The 21,704-nt window shown below is 36.1% G+C and overlaps 1 protein-coding gene across 1 annotated transcript in view; it reads right to left on the bottom strand.

Annotated features, from left to right (window-relative positions):
• The window catches only part of LOC103114577 (uncharacterized), a 267,524-nt gene that overhangs the window by 123,921 nt on the left and 121,899 nt on the right, over positions 1-21,704 (bottom strand). The window contains exons 12-13 of the mRNA XM_060190787.1: positions 8,194-8,276; positions 2,381-2,505 (exon numbers count right to left, since the gene is read on the bottom strand). Coding sequence (XP_060046770.1) covers positions 2,381-2,505; positions 8,194-8,276 — 208 coding nt within the window. The remainder of the gene's footprint in view (positions 1-2,380; positions 2,506-8,193; positions 8,277-21,704) is intronic.

Genomic DNA, 21,704 nt, shown 5'->3' with positions numbered 1-21,704 from the left:
CAATAGCCAGGACCTCTACATTATATTTTGCTACATTGGTCTTTTCTCCAGAACTATCTTTTGGAAATTCCAATATTATTTTTATTTTCATTGTTCATATATAAATTCATAAATATTTTAAGTATTTGAAATATATCAATCAATGTGATTAGCCCAAGAAGAGAACAACACAGACTTAATTTTGATCCCCATGAACTGTGTGTTGAACCGAAAACCTGATGAAAACAGGGTCCATGAGCATGAATTATCACATATTGAGTGGCATAAGAGTGTGTGTGTAGATGTAACAGTGACAGAACCTACTGTGCACATAAGTGAGTGATGGTAGAAAATAACCTTCTACCACAAAAGTATGAAGATACCTTGTATATCTCCTGCCACCCAAAATATTAACAGAGATAGTTACCCTGCTACATCAGCATAAATCTCCAAGAAAAATGTAAGCATCCTGTCAGGATGGCTTTATGATTCAGGGAAAAAAATGCTATGCAAATCTTGTCAGGAACAGCTTCAAGGACTTGCAAATGATCACCCAACACAAGGGGTTGCAGGCTCACTAGGGTGATAGCAAGTGGAATAATTTTACCTTTCACAGACTCAAAAGCCACTTGGTCTCCTGGGACATCTTAACAGTATATTTTGTAATCAAATGCCCTACCATTAACTATAGCCCTAGGATTTTTGTTTTTATGGTATGTGTTTTTAAATTATTGGTAGCTACAATGAGATAAACTTACATTTGACTATCAGAAGGTCCTATATGTTATTTAAAACTTAAAAGCTGTGATTTACTGGAACTTTAAAAATTTACCAAAGTTATTAAAATCTGCAGGTTCAAATGAGGCATAGGTGGGGATGTGTGTGTGTATATATATATATATATATATATATATAGAGAGAGAGAGAGAGAGAGAGAGAGAGAGAGAGAACACACTATGCAACACAACAAATACTTCCCACACAATGTCATGGATATCTTTGAAGCTGAGTAGTATAGGAATCTATATTAAATGCATTTTATGGGGGATTTGGAGAGGATTTAGGTAAAGGCTACCCAAATAAATGATTTACCAGATCTAATAAAACATCAAGGAAATTGTTCAGATTGTATCTCAGAACATTTAAAACATAGGTTTATAGAGGACTCGGCAACCCCCACATCCTCATCTCCAATTTACAAAGAAAGGTTTCTAATGATTAATTATCTCATATTATATTTTTAAAATGGTAGCAAGTTTAAGAGAAGGAAGATATTGAAAGCAAATAAACAGGTTTGTTAACTCAGGGAATTGGGAAAAATGGTAAAACTAACAACTCACTCCTTTTATTCATTCACTCAACACAAGTTCCCTGATCACTTTTATAAACCTACCCTTTTAGCTACAGCCTAGAAACCCAGGAGGGATCAGGTGGGAGGGGTTCCTGCCTCCTCACAGCTTCTGTTTCCTGAGAGGAAACAGAAATAAGCAAATAAATGAAATAGATATAAAAGATTAAATGGTGATAAGTACTTTTCAGGAAACAAGGTGATGAGAAAGGAAATAATTAGAAAAGGTATGTACCACTTTATGTAAGAGAGTCAGGAAAGACCTCGGGGAAAGAATAAAACTGATGCTGAGAACTGTACTGTGTATTATCTGTAGTCCTGAAAACTGATAGAACATTCCAGAATAAAAAGAAAGTATCATCCTTCCCATTACAATACCAACATCGAAAAATCTTCTTCTCAATACATCTGAAAAGGTCCACTGTTCACTCTCTTATGTTTTGTTTTCATTTTTATTATATGTATTCTTGTGTATACAGAAATACATTTACACATACCACCACAATGTGTATGATGTACTCCAATCACAAGTCAGTCATTTAAGGTTTAAATATTGTGTTAGTCTCAGCTGTGCTCCCAATTACAACTTCAGGTATGAATTGTCATGATTTCACTACTTCACTTTTTTTTTCTCATGATTTGATTCAAGCTTATTTCTAGGAACCTTCTCCATCTTCATGCAAAGTCAGTCATAACATACAGTGCTGTCACACTATCTTTAAACCTCTGTGTGTTTCACTGGACATGAGATTTTTCCAGGACACATATTCTCTAGACTGTAATAGGCATGCACATATTTACTGAATATATGAATAATAAGACAATAGATTTATAGAAGCCCACATTTTAAAATGTGCAGGATCCAGGTTTGAACCCCCAGTTCCCACCTGAGGGGGAAAGCTTTGCAAGTGGTGAAGCAGTGCTGCAGGTGTCTCTCTGTCAGTCTCCCTTTCTGTCTCCCTATTCCCTCTTAATTTCTGGCTATCTCTATCCAATAAATAAAGATTTAAAAATACACTTAAACTTGAAAATATAAAGGGTTCTGGGACTTACTAAACTGAAAATTTGTGTTTCTCCAGTTCTTCCAAGTAAGATAAATCTTGTGAGTAATTGTTCATTTCTGCAGTTATCCAACCAGTTGACTTTTTCTTCACAGAATGTTCAGTCAGGTCTTCCTCCTTATTGATGAAATAAAATAAACAGATAAGTAAATAAATATAAATTGACTTAAAGAACCATTGGTCATGTAGAAGCATAGCTAGCCATCTTTTTTTTTTCATTAAAATAATCACTTCAGATTTTATAATCTCTCACAAAATTCTGCCTATAGTAACTGACTTTGTTAAGCTTGCTTTTGTATTATTTCACAAGATAGAGATAAGGCCATTTGGATTTCAGAAAAAGATATGAGACCTGAGGGATGGAGGCCCCAGAAACCTATTGTACCCCTGTTTGCTATTTACACACAGCACTTCACACCAGCATCAGCATCTATAGCTCCTGATTCCACAACTTCTGACTCCCCAAAATCTAAATCTAAGCTCAGGTTAGATAACAGCTCTAAGCTTTTTATCCCATTATAGAAACAGTCTGACAGCTCAACTAAGAAATCCTCTGGATCCTAATGTTATCCTGGAATAGCTAATCCAATTCACTCTATTTTCCTACCATGAGAATTCAGCAGTTACCTCTTTTCATATTAGTGCCTTCTATAAGAATACAGTAGTACACAACACTGTTGATAAAAAGGCATTTGAAAACCACTAGTCAACAGGAAAGGAAAATTAAACAGGGCTTGTATTTATTAGATAAGTGTATCAAACTCCTTTTTCTCCTTATGTTTTCCTCAAATGTTTACAACTATCATGTTGGTAAGAACCCTATTACTGGGGCCAGATGGTTGAGCGGACATGTTACAATGGGCAAGGACCCAGGTTTGAGTTCCCAGTCCCCATCTGCAAGGGAAAAACTTTTCGAGTGTTGAAGCAGTGCTGCAGGTATCTCTCCAACTCTCTCCCTCTGCATCAGCCCCTTCTCTCTCAATTTCTGGATGTCTTCATTAAATAAAGATAATAAAAAAATTTAAAGAAACCTATTAGAACTCCTTGATATCTGTTCATATACATTTTAGAACAACTGCAGGAAACAAACTCTTCAGTGCTGCAGTTCAGCCTCCACAAAAATCTGAAGGAGGGAAAGGAAATGAAACATTGTGAGGCAAGGAACCTTGGAACTATTCAGGGACTGGAACCTTGAACACATTTATTGATGTATATTTATACAGCAAATTTTGATAAACTTCCCCATGAATTTGGATCCTTTACCCAAGTAAGTAAGTATTTGTCTTATGGATTTGAGACATTTTCACCACTCTCTAATCTAGTCTGGGAGAAGGTCAGAGGCAGTGATGCCCTTTACTGCATGTACCTCAGAGAGCTACTTTTCAACATGTATCACATGAAGGTTTTGCCTCTGAAGCTGACTGACAGCACATGGAACATGGAGGGTTTCCTCTGATAGCTGTACAGCATGTGACACTGAGGCTTGTGTCAGAAAAGGTTTTCCACCATCTCCATGTTGACCTGGTCCCCTAAAAACAACTTTGTACTTAAAATAATTTACAATTGCACATGTTTTCAATTCACAAGTTACACTAAAAAAAGAAAAGGAAGGAGGGAAGGAAAGGAGAGAGAGAAAGAAAAAAAGAAAGAGAGAGAGAGAGAGACAGAGAGAGAGAGTGGAAGGAAAGAAGGAAGGAAGGAAGGAAGGAAGGAAGGAAGGAAGGAAGGAAGGAAGGAAGGAGGAAGGAAGGAAGGAAGGAAGGAAGGAAGGAAGGAAGGAAGGAAGGAAGGAAGGAAGGAAGGAAAGATCAGGTAAATCCTTATGGAACTCAATAAGGCCCATTTCTCTTATTACAAAATTAAACAGAAAACAGTTATGATAGCCATCAAATGGAAGTGCTTTCCTTGCAGTCTTTTTTTTCTGTCCTTGTCTCTGTGTTGATTCAATAAAGGTATTTTTAAGTAATTTATTACTATTGCTGTCTTAATTTTTTAAACTAGAACACTGTTCAGTTCTGGTTTATGGTAGTACCAGAAATTGAACATAGAACTTCTGGTGTTTCAGTATGAAGGTTATTGCACTACTCCTAGTGCTATTTTTCCAGTACTAATTATTAGTACTTTTCTTTTTTTTTTTTGCCTCCAGGGTTATCTCTGAGGCTTGAGTGCCTGGACTACAAATCCACTGCTCCTGGAGGTTATTTTTTTTCCCTTTTGTTGCCCTTGTTGTTTATTGTTGTTGTTATTGCTGTCGTTGTTATTGGATAGGACAGAGAAAAATTGAAATGGGGGGAAAGACAGAAAAGGGGAGAGAAATATAGACACCTGCAGACCTGCTTCACCGCATGTGAAGCAACCTCCCCGCCCCCCAGCCAGGATCCTCACTCCATTCCTTAAGCTTCACACCATGTGCGCTTAACCGGCTGCACTACCACCCTGCTCCTGGTACTTTTACCAATCACTGAATAAATTAAAGAGTGACAAAAATCCTTAAAATGATCTAAGAACGGACAGGCAGTGGAGAACCCAGTTGAATGCATACACAACTATATATACAGAGATGGATTTAATCCCCCTCCCTATTCTCACCTGTAGATAAGAAGCTTCACAAGTGGTAAAACAGTACTGTAGGTCTATCTATATCTAGCTAGATATCGTCTATCTATCTCTGTCTCCCCCCTCTCACTTTATCTCAGTCCTATCAAATAAAAAATAATAGAAGCTTTTTAGAAAAAAAAATAGAGGCCAGGTGGTGGCACACCTGGTTAAGTGCATGCATTATAGTGTGCAAGGACCCAGCTTGAAGCTCCTGGTCCCCACATGCAGGGGGAAAGCTATGTGAGTGGTGAAACAGGGCTGCAGGTGTCTGTCTGTCTCTCTCTCTATATATAGTCCCCTTCCCTATTTCTGGCTTCCTCTATCCAATAAATAAATATAATTTAAAAACTTTTTAAAAGAAACATAAAAATGTATGACAACTTTGAATTGTTCTGATAAATGTTTAATTTTCACTCCTTCTAGATTGTATGAAATATGCAGTGTCCCTGTTTTTCTGTTTACCTGTTTTGTCATGTCAGCCATAAATCCTTCCATGTCACTGGTCTTTGATGAGGAAGGAGGGGGGCAATGAGAATGGGAGATGGGAAATCAGTGTGTGGTTATGAAAAAAGTGGCACCTGGTGGTGAAACACAACTGGGCATTAGCACAACTACACTTCCCATAACAGCAGTAATTCTGACAAACTCTTTACAGAGTATTTTTCTGGGACTCTGGAAAGCACTGTTCATCTGCCCATCTGGCCAGATGAAGAGCAAGGGGATTGTTTCATCAAAAGAGATAGTCTTAGAAAGAGGAAACAGTGAATAAAGGGATGAATCCTGAGGATTACAAATGCTTTTGAACTGTCCTGGGAAGATCAACAGCAAGAAGCCCCAAAACTGTTTATGCCTGCCCAAGTGGTGTTCACCCTTTCTTAAGAGACCAGGAGGAAAATGTGTGGTGGAGGGACTCTGCTAAGAGGTCTGTGTTAATAAGATCACAGAATTGCAAGTACTCAATAACAACAACAAACATCAGGTACATCTGAAGTATTAAAGCAAATAAATATAACATCATGTGTAATTTCACTGGTGTTCTTATTATCATCCAAAAATAAAAATCCCAGTTCCAAATTAAATCCAACCCAAATCCTGAGACTATCCATCAAGAAGAATATGCTTTCTTTCTTTAATTAATGTCTGATGCACTTACCAGAGAATTATTCAGGATAAGCTTTCCATTAATAGAACCCAGGTAGAAAGAACGTATCTATTTCTGGGTAGTTTTAGATGTACCTGTAGACTTGTCAAGTAGTCAGGCTCATGTTTCTATCCTGAGAAGGACAACCATCATTTTTAACCACTGGGGGCAATACAACCTGATGGTTCTCTTTACATGTGTTCATTGAAAAACTCATATTTTACAAGTGATGTAAAATTTTGTTTTGTTTTTTCTACAAACACCCTCTGGACCTTTTAAGTTAGTGCCCTTTCTGTCCATCGAAGACCTAAAGAAGAATTCTCTGTCCCAAGAACTTGACTCACAATTGTTGGAATATATCATTAAACTAAAATCAAAAGGTCAAAGAGGTAGCTCAGTGATAGAGTATCTGCTTAGAATATCTGAAGCCCTGGGTTAAAATCCAGCTCCACAGAACAACAAAGACAAAAAGACTAAAACTCTATGGATGGTGGAGAAGTGCTTTGTGTTCTCTTTCTCTGTCTTTCTCTCCCTCCCTTCACCCCCTTCTCATGAAAAATATAAAGAAAATAAACAAAAAGGAAAATTCCCTAATGAACATGTAACCTTAGAAAATATAGAATAAACTTTTTAGATTTTCTGGGTGATAACATTCTTACTCACCTTACCTACTTTAAACAATCTCATATTCCTAAATTTAAAGTTAACAACTAGCACAAAAATTTTACAAAAATATTTTAAAATATAATAGTAGATTTACAATACTCTTGAAGTTACATATGCATATCTTTCCCATAGTTTTGCAAAGGATGACATGATAACACCTAGTACCTGACATGTAGACAAGGATGTGAGTTTTGTTTCCCTTGTTCCCTCCACACCCTGCCCCAGGAAATTGTCATTTGCTTCCATGTCCTAGTTCTTGATTATAGTTATAAGAAACAATATGTAGAAAACATATCTGACTAAAAGGAGAAAATATAACTTCTCAAAAGTTCATGATGACAACTACAGATCTGAGTTCAATGTCTAGTGATATACTTAAAAGCAATGCTACTCTAGCCAAGTTACTTTATCTCTTTATGCTTCTCTTAGTCACCTCTAAAGTAGGGGGAAAGGTGATGATAGTGTTTACCTAGTTCATTGGTTTGTTGTAATAAACTTAGTTCTTTACTATAAAGAACTGAGAAGTTCTCAGTACCTAAATCCCCACTACTCAGAAAATATTCCCTTGCATTGTTACAAATTCTACTGAATTTTCAATCCCTGTATTTTCTTCTTTGATATAGACCATGGTATAAAAGCAATTGCAACTGTAAATGCTGCAAGTGGCCAATGGAATGCTAAACTCTTTTTTAATTAGATAGTAGTCTACCATTTATAGACGAAAACAAGACTACTTTAAGTCATCCTTCAGGGCAAGGCATGAAACTCGTTGCTATAGACCTAAATTTATTTAACTAGAAAAGTGGACAATTAAGTCAATGACTCTGTAACTTATATGGGCCAGAGCAAGATTGGTATTATTTTTTTTTTTGCTTCAATTTTATAGGCAGAGTAAATTCAGAGCATTTAAATCTCATAGCCACTTCATATATGAAGATATCAAATATGGAAATAGCTTGAATATTATATAAATCTGGGATACATTAATACCAATAAATTAACATAGCCAACATTGAGAAGCCTAGACTATGAGATTTATGTAATTTTTATCAAAATGATTTCTGGAGGGACTTCATGGCACTCTTGATCTTGCCAAATAAAGAATAGTTCAATCAGCACATTTTCTAATCACCCTGCCCAGACTGGGGAGTCTTATAGACTGATTAATTTAACTGAAGTTTTCAATAGCTTAAAGAAGTCTGATTCGGATGTAATAAAAATTGATTAGCATCACTGATTTCACAAACATCAGCCGTTTTCACATGTCCAGGAGTTTAGAACTTGCTTTGAAAACCAAATTACTTTATACCTGGAAATACATTTTAAGAAATCATAATTAATAATCAAGGGCTGCTATTTTCACAGTCTTTCCAAACCTATCTCTACAGTCTTCATCTTACCTTATTGAGTAATTCATGGTCTTCTTTTAAGCATCTGAGACCACAGTCAGTAGGGCAGGGATCAATTTTATTAGCAATACTCCCTAGAGTTAAAACAAATGGTAAAAAGAACTTAGTAGAGATTTCCATTCAGAGGATAGGTCATCTTACATGATTGAAATCTGAGTGTGACAAATTGGAAGAAAAGAAAGAATTCTGACAAAGAGGCTGTGAGCTGTTCTACACTCCCATGGTTAATTCAATCATTATATGAACTTCAGGGAGCTCAACCATCGGCCACACTATGGGGCACAATTTACAAGCAGCAGCTGTGTCTGATATGCCTTCCAACTCTCATTTAGATGAGATTCTCAACCATCAGCTATGCTTCTGGGATCAAGTTTTCAAAGACAGCCCCCTGTTCCTCTGTCCCATATTCCTATTTAAAAAACCCGAGACTGTAGAGATCCATTCACTACCTTCTCATCCTGCTGTTGAGCTAGCCTTTTTGTATCTCACTTGACTTCTTTTTTTTTCAATCTAATGATTGATAGACTGACTATGAAACCATATCCAAATAAATTTATCAGTAGCAATTTATTTACTTATTTGCAGTTCTGCAAATTTACTCATGGATAAATTTATTGTTCCTGGGCCATTTTTTTTTTCATCTATGCCACCAATAGATCACTTTTGAGTTACTAATACATAATAGTATTTGATAATGAGTGAGATTGTGGCCTAATCCATTCTTGTGCTTTTTTTTGTATCTACATGTCTTCTCATATATGTAAAAACCTTGTTAGGTTTTAGATTGAGTTTCCCTAATATTTGGCACAAAGAAGTTGTATCACTATTCTATATTCTTCCTAAATTTTATTTGTATTAATTTACTTGTAAAATTTCACTACTCTTTTAGTATCTATTTGCTTTCACTGTATTACTTTCTTCCCTTCTAAGACATTCATCTACATGTGAAATTATGTGCTGCTGCACCATTGCTTTTGAGTCTTTATTTTCCTTCTAGTTGTTTATTTTTTGTCGTTTATTCATTTTAGTATTGGCGCTCTGTGACTTCCGTTTTGGTTAAATATAATTTCTAATTGTCACACATCTGCTGAGAAAACTTAACTACTTATTAATTATACATTTTCCTTTAAGTGTTTGAAAGCAATTTCCTTAAATCTATGAAAATATTTGTAATGGATGCTATCTAATTTACCTTGCTAACTTTAATACATGGCTATCTTTTTTATCTTTTTTTATTTATTTGTAGGATAGAGACAGTCAGAAATTGAGAGGGAAAGGACTAGTAGAGAGGGAGAAAGACAGAGAGACACCTGCAGCACTGCTTCACCACTTGTGAAGCTTTCCCCCTGCGGGTGGGGGCCGGTGACTTGAACCTGGGTCCTTGAGCACTGTTAACATGTGTGCTCAACCAGGTGCACCACCACTTGGCCCCCATGGCTATCTTTTATTCACTTTTTTCTTTTTAAGATTTATGTTTCAGTGCATGTATGGTAATTGTAGGTTATACAGTGGATATGTAGAAGACTCCAGGTTTTGTTACTTTTTTGGAAAGGTATTGATTTCTTTTGTCTGCAAATCATTCAACTACTGAGTAATCTCATTAAGCTTGAATTTATATTTTTAGGCCACATCTGTAAAAAAAAAAAAAAGTAGGATATCCAACCTATTTTAACATACCAAAACTCAAAGTGAAAACTCTTTGACATTATCAAGTTTGGTTTGGGGCTTTCTTTGTGAAATTTAAGAGGAAGTCGCACCTCGGGCATCTCAACAGCCAAACTGATTCAGATATTAAGATCTTTATTTTGTTTAAAATGTAATCCCTGTTCCAGCTCTATACTTCCCATTCTCAGAACAACCACTTGGTATAGACTGTGAGTCTCTCTGAGGTTATAGCCAGCCTGACACTCAGCCAAACACTCATCGTTTTTGTATCCTCCTTTTCTCTCTAAAGAAACCCAGGGAGTTGGGCGGTAGCACAGCGGGTTAAGCACACGTAGTGCAAAGTGCAAGGACCAGCTTAAAGATCCTGGTTTGAGCCCCTTGCTCCCCACCATGGGGAAGTCGCTTCACAGGTGGTGAAGTAGGTCTGCAGGTGTCTATCTTTCTCACCCCCTCTCTGTCTTCCCCTCCTCTCTCCATTTCTCTCTGTCCTATCCAACAATGATGACATCAATAACAACAACAATAATAACTACAACAATTTAAAAAAAGGGGCAACAAAAGGAAATACATATTTTTTAAAAAGAAATCCAAAGCAGACTTTTTATAATTTCTACCCCAGGTATTAGTGCATTATGGTAGACGGTAGCCTGACTCAACTTCGTTGTCATAACTGAAAATGAAATTATATTTTGGTTTGTTTTTTAGTTAAAAAAAAAAGTAGGATGGGTAGCATAAGTGTGTCATGGTCTAACAAGCATCCATGTTTCTATGTTGTTAATCCAAAGACAAGTTAATTACTTTGGAAGTTCACTTGATCCTGTGGAATTATTTCTTGGCTTAATTATCAAAGCCTCTTATATTGAGGAATAGACAAAATATTTAGAAATAACATTAACCTGTAGATGCCTTTGGAATGTATCAGCTAGAATCACCCAGAAAAATAAATGAAACAGTCATTTTTTTAAATAATGCATGAGATACACAAGGAAAACACTTGTCAAAACTGTATAATATTGCCCTATCTCTATATAAATGCATGCTTATAAAGTGTGCTTTCCTGTGTTGTGCTAATCTTTTTTGCTTGGCATATTTTAATGGTTTTTTTCAAATGACCTTTGTAAAATTAATCAAGGATCTGACACTGTCCTTTGGAGAAATACAAAGAAAGAACTGTGGTTATAATAACTTTTGCATGAGAAACAGCCAGAAAAAAATGACAAAATAGAGAAAACATTAATATTGAGAAAAATTAAAGCTTAAAATGGAACTAATGAAAAAACTATTGGCTTCTTGTTGGCAATATTTTTATGGGTGTCTGAAATTCCATCTTCCTTTTATTATCTAGACCATTGTCTTTAATACTTGATCAGATAGATCTCTCAATACAATTTTCTAAGTGAAATACACCATGATTTTTCAAGAGCTGTATCAGCGGAAAGCATTCAAATTAAAGATTTATAAAATATACAGGAAGTATGTGTAAAAACATGAATAAAAAGAACCTAGAAAAATGTCTACAATTAGAGAGGATGGAAATCTAAACAGAAATTAAATTTAGTTGTAATACATTTCTATTCTTTTCTTTGAGAAAATTACTACTGAAGTGAGGAATTTTCCCTCTGTAATTTAAATGTTAAGCTGCCAGATGTGTGTCTTATGCTTGAAGAGTCGAAGCTTTGCATTATTTAGCATATTAAGAATCACAGAATTTTAAAAAGGGTTCCTTTATTGCCTGGAGGTTCTAATTAAGTAAACCTTAGCCTGGTACATTTAAAACTTGCAATACAAGAGATTTTTGCTTTTTTTTTCCCCCCATAGTCAAGTCACATCTATAGAATAAATGTGTAAAATCTTTGAGATGATATAATTTTTCTTTTGCTTGAGGAATTAAAGCTATCTATTATTTTAAGAAGTTTTTAATAGAGGCCAGCAATCTAGCAGACAACCAAGGATTCAAAATACTTTTTAATCATTGCAACTCGCTTTCCTTATTTATACCAAAGAATATGCGCTTCATAAAGAAGGTCTAGTGCCATCAATTCTGATCCCTCTTCATTCTCAATGTTCTCCCCTTTTGAGACAAAGGCAATTCTCAGAGCAACAAGAAGCTTATGGTTTTTGGACTGATTGTGTGTGTGTGTGTGTGTGTGTGTGTGTGTGTGTGTGGTGTGTGGTGTGTGTGTGTGTGCTGTGTGTGTGTTGTGTGTGGTGTGTGTGTGTGTGTGTGTGTGTGTGTGTGTGTGTGTGTGTGTAGTGTGTTAAAAATCTGATCACAAGGGGCTAATTAGTTGCCCTTTCAGCAGTTTATGAAAAGAGTTTCAACAGCCAAAGTGAAAACCATCATCAAATGAAAGGTCTGTGGGCACACATTCATAAATCATAGCCTTAAATACAGTTATTTTTGCCATTTTAGAAAATGTCAAAGGTGTCAACTCTGTCCAAATGTACCGCTTAACAGTGACTATTTTAGTAAATTGACTTGAAATGCATTCAGCTAACTGACAGTTAGAAGCACATAATCTAGTTCACAGTACAAATGAACAGTTTAAAGGCCAAAACAAGCACCAAACTACAAATTTTCAAAGGCATGTTGCAGGGGCTGTGGTTGCAACCACAAACCCAACTCTCAGCATTGTGTTTATCTACATCACAAATAAAAGACTCAACATTTCTGTTGTGACTTTTTAAGTATCTAGTTAAGGAAAAAAAAATATTCCAAACACTTTCAAAGCCATTTATAAATACCTATCTGAGAATATTAATGGTGAAAAAAAAATAAGAATGCAGTGACCAGTTTTTTGTTTGTTTGTTTGTTTTGTCTAGCAGCATAGTTATTTCAGCCTTTGAAGTTAACTACAAACATAGTGTTCATCATAATTACTAGAAACCATAAACTCTCATCTTCTTGGAAATATCCAACAACTTGACCTTCAAGAATTTTACTGCCAACAAAGGAAATTGAGACTTAACTGTGGTCAAAATTATTACCTCCAAAACCCAAATGTTTAGGAAAGGTAAAGGGCACCTGTTACTTCATGAATTGCCTTCTGAGAAGTGTTAAGGGAAGTCGGGCTGTAGTGCAGCGGGTTAAGTGCACGTGGTGTGAAGAGCAAGGACAGGTATAAGGATCCCAATCAGAGCCACGGCTCTCCAACCTGGAGTCACTTCACAAGCAGTGAAGCAGGTCTCCGCAGGTGTCTACCTTTCTCTTCTCACCTCTGTCTCCCCCTCCTCTCTCCATTTCTCTCTGTCCTATGTAACAATGACATCAACAACAACAACAATAACTACAACAACAATAAAAAAAAAGCAAGGGACAACAGAAGGGAAAATAAATTATTATATATAACAATTTTTTTAAAAGAAGTATTAAGAAGATTATTGGGGCCGGGCGGTAGCACAGCGGGTTAAGCACATGTGGTGCAAAGTGTAAGGACTGGCATAAGGATCCTAGTTTGAGCCCTGGCTCCCCACCTGCAGGAGGGTCACTTCACAAGTGGTGAAGCAGGTCTGCAGGTGTCTGTCTTTCTCTCCCCCTCTCTGTCTTCCCCTCCTCTCTCCATTTCTCTCTGTCCTATCCAACAACGAATGACATCGATAATAACTACAACAATAAAACAACAAGGGCAACAAAAGGAAATAAATAAATAAATATTTTTAAAATATATTGTTAAAGTCATATTTGGAGGAATCTTAATGTTATTGGCAATAGGCATACAGCAAAATAATCCCTGTATTTGCTTCTGACCAACCCACTAAGCCTGTCTTACCAGGTGGAATGTCAATCTATGAGACACTTTGGTATCACTCATGTAAGTTAGTAGTTGATAAATAAAAACATTACATTTATACATTTTCATTCAATGGGAGAGTATTTTCAAACTTGACTTATATAATTTCAGTTATTTTATTAGTTTTATTGACGAAACTGCAAATACTTATGCCATCATACCAATCCAGTCACAATCTCTGAATATTTGTATTTGACAGAAAATAAAATACACTCATACATGCATGCTTTGCCTAATAAAGTGTTGTTATAAGAACAAGATAATATTTAGTATTATAATCTCTATTATTAAGTATTTATTATATATTATATTATATATTATATATTATATTATATATTATATATTATATATATTATTATAATCTCTATTATTAAGTATTTATTTACTTATTTTAATGAGATACATATAGGGGAGGGAGAGAGTGAGCAAAGAAGGAAGAGAGAGAGAGAGAGAGAGAGAGAGAGAGAGAGGCCAAGCCCAAAGACCTGCTCAGTTCTGATTTATGGTGATATTGGAGGGTTGAACTTTAGACTTCAGAGCCTCAGGCATGAGAGTGTGTGTGTGTATATATATATATATATATATCTTCCCAGGCTAAGAACAATCTTTAAAGATCAGATTTTTTTATTTATTTTATTATTTTTTTTAAATATCAGATTTTTTCTATCATGTTAATGAACACTATATGTTTTATAAAAGTAAGCTTCTTTTTATTTATAATTCTAAAAATATTAAACTCTCCATTCAAAGCACAATTACAGAATTCAGACATTTGAATATGCTGCCTATTTGATTCCTTATAGTCAATTAATGCTTTATCTGAACTTTGAATACCCAAAGCTATTCTGAATAATAATTTATTTTATTTTCAAGTGGATCTCTGCTGCTCAGAAAAAAATTACAGTTTGGAAGAGGGAGTGTTCATTGCATAATACCATATCAAAACAAGACACCAACAGACCCAGATGTGTGTCTGTTAAGATAGACAACCAACAATACAGGGTGATTTAAAGGGCAGCTACTATATGTCTGACATTTTATATAAAACATTACTCATAGTCAAGAAAGGCCTATTACCTCCTCTTCCTAGGTGAAGACAAAAAGTTATAATATTATTTATTTGTTTATTAATAGAGACAAAGAAACTGAGAGAGAAGAGTAAGATAGAGAGGACAAGAGACAGCTTCATCACACTTTCATCACTCATGAAGCTTCCCCTCTGCAAATGCATATTGGGGTCTTGAAATTGGCTCCCTGTGCACTTTGCAATGCATGCACTCAGCCAGGCCCACCACCATCCAATCCCAAAGACAAAGAGTTTTATAGAATAAGGGCCTTGACAGAGGACATTCAATTATAAGAGTCCAGATTTATATCTGAACCTCAAATATTCCCAAATCCAGGTTCTAGTCCTTCCATTAAATTTACACAGATTGGAATTCCTTCTGTTGGTGCCTTTTCTGTACATTTCCAGTAGGCAGAAAGAAGAGGAACATTCTAGGCTGCATTTATTGTAGGACCCATCTTTCTTAAGTGGCAGATATTAACCCAACCTCCCTGGGGCAGTCACTACCAATGTTGACCTACACTGAGGGCAAGGTCCTATAGAGGCCCACAAGAGGGTCCACTATGTTATTCTTGATGAAGATTATCAGTCACAGTGGAAAGGGGGGTTTGATAGAGGTCTAGGCCCAACATGTCTATGTGGGAATACCAGGATCCCCTTACTATGGCCATGGGTGATAGGAGGGCAGGGTTCTGACCAGAAGAGTCATCATTAAAGTATGTTAGTTTTTTTTTACCTTACCCAGCTTTTGTAGACCTTACTTTATCTGATAAGGTTAACCTTAGAGTGACTGAGGGAACTGAAATATGAAGTAGGTGAGGAAGGTATCTGAGTCTAAATAGTATATCTACATGCTTTTCCATATTTGAGAGGTACTCTCTTCCCTGATCCAACTTTCTAGTCCTATTTCCAACTCTAATACTATTTCTCTAGACAATGCCTTTTGTCCACCTGCATTTTAGTTGTTGGGCTCAGGCAAAAATTAGTATTTCATGGGCCCCTTGTAATATACCTAAAATAGACATACTAGCCTTTTCCAAAATGGAGACCCCCAAGTCTCATTTTCCATAGTCTTACCTTTAATCTCCTGATTATTAAACAATTTGTTCTGCTTTATATCTTAATACTTTTCTTTATTTTTTAATATTTATTTATTTCCTTTTATTGACTTTGTTTTATTGTCATAGTTATTATTGTTGTTGTTATTGATGTCATTGTTGTTGGATAGGACAGAGAGAAATGGAGAGAAGAGGGGAAGACAGAAAGGGGAGAGAAAGACACCTGAAGATCTGCTTCACCGCTTGTGAAGCGACCCCCTTGCAGGTAGGGAGCCAGGGACTCTAACTGGCATCCTTACTCTGGTCCTTGCACTTCATGCCACTTGCACTTAACCCACTGTACTACTGCCCAGCTACCACCTTAATACTTTTCAACCACCAAGATGCAGATGCTACCATGATGTCAACCTGACTTCAGTGGACAGATGACCTTGCCAATGTACCCTGGAACTCCACTTCTCCAGAGCCCTGCCCTACTAGAGAAAGATAGAAACAGGCTGGGGCCATGGATTGATCCCATATCCAGTGGAAAAGCAACTACAGAAGCCAAACCTTCCACCTATGCAACCCATAAAGATCCTGAGTCTATGCTCCCAGAGGTATAAAGAATAGGAAACTTCTAATGGAGGGTATGGGATACAGAACTCTAGTGCTGGGAACTGTGTGGAATTGTACTCCTCTTATCCTGTAGTCTTGTTGCTCATTACTAAATCAATAAAAATAAATAAAATACAAAAAAGGAAGACTTCTTGGGAAAGAAGAAACAAAACCAAATCTTTCTGTCAATAGCCTAGCAAATTTTGTTCATTGTTAGAGAAGAAAAAAAATAATAAATTTATTAGAAACAGTCATAGTCACCACCATTTCTGAGTTCTTGCTATCTAATGGTTTACAAATTCCTATTTCACTACTAATTTTAAACATTTTTCCTCAAAACTACTTAAAAAAGAAAACCTAAACAAATAATAAATTTTATTAATTGAAATGTGGCCACCTCTTTCTTTGAGGACATTATACTCTGTGGAACAAGTCAATCACAAAAAAGACCCTACTAGTAAGAAATTCCTAGAGCCACCACATTCATGGAAAAGAAGTAGGTGTTCAGTGTTAAAGGAAGGGAGAGGCATTAGAGCTCAACTAGGACCAAGTGTTAATTTTGAAACATTAGAAAGTTCTGGAGATTGGTAATAATATCTGTGCAACAATAAGAATGTACTTAATGACATTAAGTGAATCAACTATACAGTAAAATATATTTAAGATGATTAAAATGTTATCATTTCTATGTTTTGTCACAATTAAACTTTCCTCCTTACCTCTGTAGTCTTTAAAATCTGAAAAGAATACTAAGAGCCTTTTTATTTGTGCTGACATAATAAGTCATTTGGTTAGTGTGTTGCTTTGCTGTGTTCGTGACCCAGGTTCAAGACTGATATCCACCACACTGAAGAAATTTCCATGTTGTAGTCTCTCTCCCTCTCTCTCTCTCTCTCTCTCCTCTCTCTGTACCTTTTTGCTTATCTATCTTTCTGTAAAAAAATTTAAGAAGAATTGAAATCATATAAGATTTGGTCAGGGATGATAAGTCAAAATAGCTATTAATATTTATGTATTCATTCATTCATTCACTCATTCATTCATTCATTCACTTGACAGAGACGTGGAGAGAGATAGAGACCACGTAATCAAAGCTTCCTTCAATGCAATGGGAGCTAGACTGGAACTTGGGTCACTGAACATGACAAAGCAGCACACTATCCAAGTGAGCTGTTTTTCAGGCCCAAAATTACTTATTAATAACAGAAAGAAAACCTTTAATTCAGGGGAGGCTTAACAACACAGTTTTAATAATCTGTGGACAAAGATATCTGAAAGCAGAGAAGATCATTAGGAAAGAGATCATCTCTTTTGCCATAAATAAGACCTAGATTCAAGCCTGGCCCCCATAACACTGGGAGAAACTTCAGTGCCTTTTCCTATTTCCCTCTATCTTTTTGTCTCTGTCTCTCTTTTTCTATTTTAAAAAGGTTGGCATTGAGGTGGAAAGTCCCAGTAATAATAACAAAAAAAAAACTAAAGGAAATAATAGTAATTTTTTTAAAGACCTGAGTGAAAATGCAGCATACTAATTGCTATGTTAGATGTAGCCAAAGCAATAGTGAAAGGAAATTCCATAGCACTAAGTCTGCATGATAAAAGAAGAAAATCAATAAACTTAAGTTCTTATCTCAAGAACAAGGCGAAAAATGCAGAAAAAAAAACCTCAAGGCAAGTATATCAAAGAAAAACATGACAAAAAATCAATTAAGTTGAAAATAAAAAATAATAGATTAAATGAATTAAACATAAGAAACAGATTCTTCAAAATATTAGTAAAACTGTTAAACCTCTAGCACTACTGACAAAGATATAAAGAGAGAAGACACAATTCAATATTAAGGTGAAAGCAAATATAATTATAAATATAGGAGTCTTTGAAAAGGAAAACTGAACCACTTCAATAAGTTTATGCACATAAACTTAGCAACTCAGAGGAAATGGGCCAATTTTCAAATACTAAAAATAACCAACAGTAACTAAAGATGAAATATATATATTCTCTCTTTTTTTTTTTTTTGCCAAAGTTATCCATGGGGCTCAGATCCTGCATGACAAATACACTACTCCTGGTAACTTTCTTTCTTTCTTTCTTTCTTTCTCTCTCTCTCTCTCTCTGTTTCTCTCCCTCCCCCTTCCCTTTCATTTTATTTAATAGTTCAGATAGAAATTGAGAGGGGAACTAGGGAAAGAGAGAGAGAGGCTAGGAGTATGGATCGATCTGATAATGCCCATGTTCAGCAGGGAAGCAATTACAGAAGCCAGACCCATAATGCACCCCATAATGACCCTGGGTCCATACTCCAAGAGGGTTAAAGAAGAGGAAAGGTTTCAAGGGAGGGGACTGGATATGAAGTTCTGGGGGTGGGAATTGTACCCCTCTTACTCTATGGTGTTGTCAATATTTTCATTTTATGAATAAAAATTTTAAAAAAAGAAATTATGAAGGAAAGCAGAGATAGAAAAGGAGAAAAGAATAAAAGACACAGCAATGCCTGAGAACTTGCAGAGCTTCACCCCTGCAGGTGGGGATCCTAGCTAGAAATTTATGTGTTCAACTAAGTGCACCATTGCCTGGCTCCAAAATAGATAATTTGAGTAGTCCTATAATTATGAAATAAGTTGAATTCTGAATTTTAAATCCATGGTCCCAGATGGTCTCTAGGCAAGTCTAGCAAAACTTACAGGAGAATTTATATCAGTTTTATGTAATTTATTAGAAACTAAGAAGGGAACACTCCCTATTTTATGAAGCCATTGTAGCCCTGACACCATGAACAGACAAAACTAGTACATTATAAAAGCAATAAGAAGCTTAGATACAGAAATCCATAACAAATATTAGCAAATAGAATTCAGGACTGTAAGAAAAGAGTTGTATGGTCTTATTATGTAGGTATAGAAATCAATAACACTTTTATCAGAATGGCAGAGGAGAGGACACAGGACTTGGGTAGTGGGTCTGGTACTTGTATGTAGTTTACTCGGAAATCTTATAATTATTAAAATCCCTTTTAAGGCACTAAGTATAATTATTTATAAAACAAATACAATGTGTACATCATTGAAACTGTTTAACTTTAGGGAAATTCACATATACATGTGCATAAATATATTAACGTCATGTTAACACTGATAAATTACGAGAATATATCAGACAAATGTGAAGATGTGTGGAAGGAGAGAGTTGTTTTGAACAGAAAGAAAATGTTTCCGTTTTAGATTCTATATTCTTTCAATAGATTATCTTTAAAATTTTGTCTCTTAATTAGTTCACAGAAGTTATCAGTGTATTTAGAATTAGCACTGTGGCCTGTTGTGGTAAAGTCACGGACTTTGTATCGGGAAGGCAGGAGGGACTGAAGATTTTGAGGAGTCAGTCTACTATGGTGGCAGAAGATGTCAAATGTGGTGTGCTGACACTTATCACAGGGAGTTAAGAAATGGTCCTCAGAGAACAACTTGTAAATCATTGTTTCCTGTTGGTATGCATGAGACCCCTTCTGTTTCATTTGGTTTAAATCCCCCCTGCTTAACACTATTCTATTTACATAACCACTTCATTCTATTTATATAACCGCTGTTAACAAGCACCTCCCTCCAGGGCATTGGTTCAATCCCCACTGTTTCATGATATGTTTTTGCTCCACCCCCCCTCCTTGTCACACCCTGATCCTCTCCTTGTCACACTCTGATTGTCACCAGTCACTTTTCTCTCCACCCTCTCTATGTCACACCCTGTTTCCACCCTACTTGGCAAGTATATATAAAGACAGCATTGTGAGTTTTAGAGTACTTTACCTTGAGTTTAGCTTAGCTCGTCTTAGATTGTGCTGCATCCTGCATGAATAAAGAGATACTGCCTACAGCTCAACTATGAGTCCCTGGTCGTCTGTTACCTGCCCATGAAGCCAGCCCAGCGAAAACAACCTAACCCGTCGAAAACGACAGTTTCTCCAATAAATTGATTTATAAAAAGTCAAGTTGACCTAATACTATCTTATGCTTATTTCTACATACTGCAGAAGCATTTCTCACAGAAACCCTAAACATACAACCATTTTAATGCTCAAGAAGATTCTAGTGAAATAGATAACTTTCAGTATTTATTTAACAAGTTACAACAAATAGTCTTTTAAAAAAATCTATGACTTTGCATATAAAGATGAGTTAAATATATTAGTAATGCAACATATTAAGGCAGTATGGCATATGGTGACGCTAAAAGATGTTTCCAATATCTCAAATCTCCACGAGAGATGTCCTTCTTTAATTAAAAAAGTACAACTGCAGAAGAAACTAATTTTTCTCCTCCCCCATGCTAAAAAAATGTTTAACTGGTTTGACTGAAAAACCTACTCTCCTAGTCCATGTATTTTGCATAATTAAGTTGATCATTATGGATAACAATATTTTCCCAAATTTAACCCTCACCTTATGGTGTTTCACCATAGCCAGATATTAGCCATATTCTGATTTTTAAAAAGTAGTAGTAGTGGTGGCGGTGGTGGTGGTGGTGATGGTGGTGATGGTAGCAGCAGTAGTAGCAATGGTGGTGGTGGTGGTGGCAGTGGCTATAGTGGTAATGGTAGTGGTAGTAGCAGCAGCAGCAGTAGTGATTATATATATATGGGAGTCCTGCTCTGCAAGGGTTCATTGAGGGGGAGGGAAATTAAACACCCTTAGAGGAAAGGAAGCTTGGAACTGTTCAGGGAATGAAGCAGAACGGAACAGAATGCCAAACACATATATCGGGGCATATCGACACAGCAATTTTTGGCAAATTTCCCCACAAATTTGGATCCTTCACCCAATTATCTGTCTTGTTTGTATGAGACAGTTTCTTACTCTAATCTAGTCTGGGAGAATGTCCAGAGCAGCTAGTGGTGGTCTTTACAGCACGTACCTAATGAGATTTTCCTCAGAGAGCTGTTTCAAGAGCACGTATTCACCATGGAGGTCTGCCTCTGAAAGCTGTACTGCATGTTATGTCGAGGTTTGTCTCAGAATACCATTTTAAGAGGTATTCTACCATTTATGTCCTGACCTGGTCTCCTACACATATACAGTGTCCTTTCTACCGATGTTTGTTTAAATCATTTCCATATTTAACATGCTTATATCATGCTCATAAGAAGTAGACCCTGGAAGGAAAAGGACTAAACTATTCTCACAGACCATCCCACATAGGCCATAAACTGTTTAAGGCATGTTCATGATAAGAAAGAGTTAGTAAATCATCTACCCATGTGAGGTCTCCAGATGTCATTTATTTCTCATTCTCATCTTGTCATCAGTTTGACCAGAACAGAACTGGTCAAAGTA

The sequence above is a fragment of the Erinaceus europaeus genome, chromosome 4, assembly GCF_950295315.1.
Source record: "Erinaceus europaeus chromosome 4, mEriEur2.1, whole genome shotgun sequence".
NCBI classification, from domain to species: Eukaryota; Metazoa; Chordata; class Mammalia; order Eulipotyphla; family Erinaceidae; genus Erinaceus; species Erinaceus europaeus.
This window is presented reverse-complemented; position numbering and strand designations above follow the sequence as displayed.